The sequence below is a fragment of the Mus pahari genome, chromosome 22 (assembly GCF_900095145.1).
Source record: "Mus pahari chromosome 22, PAHARI_EIJ_v1.1, whole genome shotgun sequence".
Lineage (NCBI taxonomy): Eukaryota > Metazoa > Chordata > Mammalia > Rodentia > Muridae > Mus > Mus pahari.
This window is the reverse complement of record NC_034611.1, coordinates 47,912,255-47,918,254: the sequence shown is the minus strand read 5'-3', so window position 1 is coordinate 47,918,254 and position 6,000 is coordinate 47,912,255. Positions and strand designations below refer to the sequence as shown.

Sequence of the window (6,000 nt, the reverse complement as noted above, 5' to 3'; positions counted from 1 at the left end):
ACATTCTCACGGTGTAGCCCTATGTAGAGTGTCTGCTGGCTTGCAGGTACATTCTCATGGTGTAGCCCTATCTAGAGCTTGCTGAGTAGATTAGCCTGGCCCTGTATTTCTGAGGCTCCTCCTGACTCAGCTTGTAGAGTGCTGGGACTGCAGGCGTGAGCCACCAGCCCAGATAATGTGCAATCTTTAATGAAAATCAACATACTTTACTTCATCTTGGGCTAACTGTCATTGGGCATAATGGATGAACATATATGTCTCCAGAGAACATGCCTGAGAAGACAAGATAGCCATTGACCAAACAGCGAACAGACAGTCTCAAACAGTGTCCTTACAAAGGACTAAGTCAGTCTTTAATGCTTATCAAAATAGACTCACCAAAAGGCAGCTCAAATCTTGTATCAAGCAAGATTTTATGAGGAGTTGGGTTTTTAGTTCCACAGATCTCATCATCTTTCATTAATGTCTCTGCCTCCAGTGTAGACCACTCCCCAGGCCCTTCCTAGGAAACAAAGATCTAAGATTAAATGCTAAACTTTCTTGGCTCCCTTGGTGGTTCAGAAGCCAGGTGTTTTCCTCTGAATTCCCTTCTTCGAGAGCCCCAGAAGACCACTCACATCCTGATAATGAAGAAGAAAAACAAACAAAACAAAACCCCACTATCACCACTCTTTCGGCGGCTCAGTTCTCCCCTTTGCTGAGATAAGGATTCCAGGGGAAGTTTTCAACGTGCTCAGCTGTGCAGTCCTGGTGAGGACAACTTTCCAGAGTACTGGTCTTTAAAGTAAGCATCTATATGGACCAATACTCAATCTAGTAATTCTTAATGGCTGTGTCACTGGTAAATAGAATTGAATAGAGCTGCCATGAAAATGAGCTGTTCCTCTGACTAGAGTCATAGAGACTTAGGACTCAAAGAAATGTAGAGAATAAAGTCAATGCCTTCTATTTCCCCACTTCCAGAGAAAGTTTCTAGTGCAATCTGAACAGTAATAGTCACTTTTATGTAAGTACAACGCCAATGGGGAAATAGTGATACCCAAGTAGAATCTGGGAAAGCAGACTAAAATTCAACCTAAAAATGAGTAGACACAATATAAATACCTACCAACTACATGGGTAATTCTGTAAATTATACATAGAAGAAATCTGAAACCAGTTGCCTGGGGAGTAGCTTAAAAAAATAGGCCCCAAAATAGTATCCAGCCAATTGGCTAAGGAAGTTTAACGGTGTTCTTCCCAGGACAGTGTCTAAGATGAGAATTAGAGACCACATACACATTCCTCAGACAAGACTATCTTTCTGATGATATGCTTAAGAGGTGCTGAGGAATCTCCAAGATCAGACAGTGGGCGTAGGGAAGAACAGCTTACAGACAACCCCTGAGCCTTTGGGAGAGGTGAGAATGGTGAGGGCATGTGTCCTCTACCTAGAAAAGAACAGATCTACATGGATAAATATCAGCTGAAGTGGAGCTAAGATGAGGGAAGGCAGAAGCGGCAACCATTCTTTCAAACAGGCAGTGCACTAACCTCATCTGACTGACGGATTGTCTTCAGTGCAATCCACACGGTGCCCACCATTGTGTCCCATATCAGTCCTTTGTTCCACACCTCCACACTTAGGCCCAGGTCCAGACGACTGATCTCACTAATGGAAAAAACAGGAGTCCTTTGAGGAGAGCTAGATAACGGGAAAGGAAATACTGCAATTCCCTGTTTTGCTAGCCTTGAATACTTCTCACTTGTACCTTATTTTAGGGAAAACCAAAGTATTCCCAAATGTTGCAAGTACTCTTTAGATTTCTAGGAACTGATAAAACATATCCATAGAATAATACTTTTTATAGCTGGACATGGTGGTATATGCCCATAATTCCAGAATTCAGGAGGCTGAGACCAGAGGACTACAAGTTCAAAGCCAGCCAGTGCTACATAGACTCTGGAAGATAGAGAGGAATGAGGGAGGGAAACTGAAAGAGGGAGGGAAGGAAGGAGGAAGGGAGGAAAGGAAGGAGGAAAGAAGAAAATGAATTTGTTTTTATATGTTATTGCTATTGTTTCAGATAGGGTTTCCAAAAATGCATTTATTATATAATTCAAGGAAAGTTCTAGAGACCTGCTATACAAAATAGTACCTACTGTTAACAAAAAGTTGTTGTAAATTTGTAATTTTGTTAAGGATGTCTGGAGGAACAACTTAGTGGTAGAATACTTGTCTAGCATGCACAGGTACCGAGTTCAGTCCCCAGCTCTAAATAAAGAAAACATTTTAATAGAATAAATTTCACTTTAAGTGTGGTTAGCACCAAGGTGGGGGGATGTTTCACAAAGAAACTGTTGGAGGTAATAGAACATGTATTACCTTTAATATGGTGATGGTAACCAAGTGCATATGTGTGCTCAATGTCTCCATGCTGTGTGCATAACAGGTCTAGTTTTATACACTGATTATAGCTCAGTAAAAGTGGAAAAGGAAAGGGAGAGGAAAGTAGGGAGGAAGGTTTGCAAGAAGAAAGGAAGCAAGGACCTTTGCTTATCCTCTGCCCTCTGGAGATACGATCATGGTCAGACCAATACAGCATCACAAAAACATAGAGTCAAGGGATCCAAGCATTACTCTCAGGTCTGCCTAGATTTCTACCGCTGTGCACAGCTTATGTTTTATTAGTAGTACTACCACAGCCTTAACTTACATCTATGGGATACATACAGGGAACTTTCAAGAAGAAAAATCTTGTTTACAAGATTCATGAAACAGCAGCCAGGAAGAAAAGGGGTCCTGAGTATATATGACTTTAGTGGGGAGCTAGATAATAGAGTACTTGTCTAATGTGTGTGAGGTCCTGGGTTCCATCCCCAGCAGTGAGAAAGCATAAATAAAAGCAGTGTCAAATACGGCAGAACACTGGCTTAGAAGGCCTATCACAAGTACATCCACAATGTTAGGGCAAAACAAAAAAATCCATGTTAGTGCTAAGAACATTCTCCAGAAAGCTTTTGTTGAAACTCAAGGTGATTTGAAGAGAAAGGCAAGAAGGTGAGAAATGGTGACTATAAATATAAAAATCAGAAAGACATTACCCAAAAAAATATGAATCACTCACTCACAGTAAGAGTTTAAGTATGTGCTTTAGAGACAGCTTGACCTATTGTCCTGTAAGATCAATGGTCTCAAATGCACTAGGAGTGTGGAGTTATAGTCACAGAAATCATGCCAATTATGTTGTAAGTATACAAAGCAAAGAAAAAACATTCCTTTTACAAATGCAGTAGAGCACAGAGTATACTGATGAGCTCATTTACTTTTTCAATTAATATTTTCCAAGCACTTATAATATATATAATTGGTATTTTGGGGAAGACATGTACCATCAGACTAGTTCTTGTGCCCAGATATTTTCCAAGGTTTCTGGAGAAGTGTCCAAAGCCACAGGCTAGGTACTTAATCCAACCAATAACTCAGACTGTTTTCAGTGGGGAAACTGAGCTTTTCATCACATAGTTTGTTCACCTGATGAAGCAGACTATGAAAGAACGTGCAACATCTGCAAACTATGTGAAGAGTCTTTCATTTCAATCTAAAAAGGAAATTTTTTTGTGGGGATACATATGTGATAGCTCCAGTGCAACTCCTAATTTGCATCTCAAGCTACCAAATAAAAGAAATAGCCCAAATTCTTTTTTTTTGTATTTATTTATTATATGTAAATACACTGTAGCTGTCTTCAGACACCTCAGAAGAGGGCATCAGCTCTCATGACAAATAGTTGTGAGCCACCATGTGGTTGCTGGGATTTGAACTCAGGACCTTCGGAAGAACAATCAATGCTCTTAACTGCTGAGCCATCTCTCCAGCCCCTAGCCCAAATTCTTTTAACAGCTTGAAACACACAAAGAAAAAATGAATCTATTCTTCACGGATTTCTATGAGGAACCTCTCCTCTTATGTATGGTGCTCAGAACATACAATCCTCACATACCAAAGGAAGTTTCTTTTCCTTCTTAATTAAATCAATCAAGGCCATATAGGGACAAGTGTATACAACATTTTGAGCCAAGAACATAAGTGAAATGTTGTCTTTAAATAACGAACAATCTAAGGGCTGAAACATATAGCTCAGTGGTCTTAGTTCTTACCTAGCATGCAGAGGCCCTGAGTTTGAGGCTCAAATAATAATAAAAATGAATAATTGTAAGTGCTACAAGATATAGAAATATTAAATATAAACAACATAAGCTGGGTATGGTGAAACATGCTTGTTATAGTAGCTCTTGGACAACTGAGACAGGAGGATTCCTGTAACTTAGAGGCCAGCATCTTAGTATTGAGTTCCAGGTAACCCTAGGCTATAATGTTTCAAAATACACATAACACACACACACACACACACACACACACACAGAGAGAGAGAGAGAGAGAGAGAGAGAGAGAGAGAGAGAGAAATATATATATATGAATCAGGAGTCCTCAAAGATTATATGTTCCAGATAATGCCCAGCAATTTAGTGAACTTGAGGCTAGCCTGGGCTACATCAGCCCTTGTTGCCAAAGCATAAATTAATGAATAAATAAGTAATACAGTATAATGATCTATATGTAGACAGCTAGAACTACAAAATACACTGAGGTGGCAGAGGAAAGAAGAAGAAAAACTAACTTAGGAAGCAGATCAGCAATAGAGTTGCTATTAACACAAGGGACAGAGTAGAAGGAATAAGGAGTGATAGAAAGAAAGAAAATAGCTAACAAAGCCTATGTGTAGAAGTGAAGAAATAGCTGGGTAGTGGTAACGCACACCTTTAATCCCAAGGAGCCCCACACCACCCCACAGGCTGAGAACCGCAGCTTGTCACGCACAGCTGCTTAGGCCTTGGGTTGTTATGCCATATGGTGGCCACAGAACTAAATGTGAAGGGTCAAAAAAAAAAAAAAAAAAAAAAACCACTGAGAAGTTCCTAAACATATGATGCTGGAACACTAACTCAAAATCAAAAGTACAATGTAATAAATCTGAGTTGTTTCCAGCAGTGCTAGCCTGTGATGCCCATGTGATTTCAGTGCTAGCCTGTGATCCCCCACATGATTTCAATACAGTTTTGTACTGTGCACACCACTGTTCCACCAATGCCAAAGAATGTGGCCTGGAATGTGCCTTGGATTCAAGACAACTGTTCCCTATGGATTGTACTGTTTTATTATACATAGAACCTTTTTCTCTCCTACACAATCATCATGGTTTAATTGTGTCATCCCCCTGAATGGAAACTCGGAAGTTTTATCTTTTCACTATATCCATGCTAAGATGTTTTATCTTGAGGATCGTTGTTTCTGAAGAAGGGTTTCATACAACGTAAACAGGCACATCCATCTCATTTATACACAGCCTGATTTCACCTACAAAGGATTGTTTAAAAGATAAGATTTTATTACTCTACAACAATTCTTCAGTGCTGATAACTGAACCCAGGGTTTATCACAAAGAAGAAGCTACATTCTTAGTCCAAAGAAAATACTTTTAGGGAAGATGGGACGCTAGGGATGGAACCCAAGGCCTCCGGCAGGCTAAGCAAACACGTTACCGACTGAGCGATATCCTAAGCCCTAAAACGTTAAACTATTATTGTAAATCTTGACTTATATACCCATCTTATATACCTGTATACCTGGAGTCAATTAAAAACTTTTCAGGGGAAAGTATGTCAAGAGCGGAAAAGGTTTTAGAAGCCGTGCTCTTAGGAACAACACACATGGCCACATTTCCTTATGGAACCTCTAAGGACCAAAGACAAAGTTACATTTGATATTAGGCTAAGTGCACTGCACTGCATCTGAATTCTGACCTGTGAGAAAATCTGAACAGGCAGTGTTCTCAACTCACTACGTTACCTCAGGATTACTCATGTTCATCATTCATCTCCAAGAATAAATTATGAGTTAATGAAAGAAAAAAATGCAATGTACTTCACTACAAGCCTGACTTGCCCCTCTAACTCTAC

The 6,000-nt window shown here is 39.8% G+C and overlaps 1 protein-coding gene across 4 annotated transcripts in view; it reads right to left on the bottom strand.

Annotated features, from left to right (window-relative positions):
* Positions 1-6,000, bottom strand: part of Unc13b (unc-13 homolog B) — a 200,862-nt gene that overhangs the window by 157,594 nt on the left and 37,268 nt on the right. For all 4 annotated transcript variants that reach the window (XM_021221907.1, XM_021221908.1, XM_021221909.1 and 1 more), the window contains exons 4-5: positions 1,534-1,651; positions 379-502 (exon numbers count right to left, since the gene is read on the bottom strand). In XM_021221907.1, coding sequence (XP_021077566.1) covers positions 379-502; positions 1,534-1,651 — 242 coding nt within the window. The remainder of the gene's footprint in view (positions 1-378; positions 503-1,533; positions 1,652-6,000) is intronic.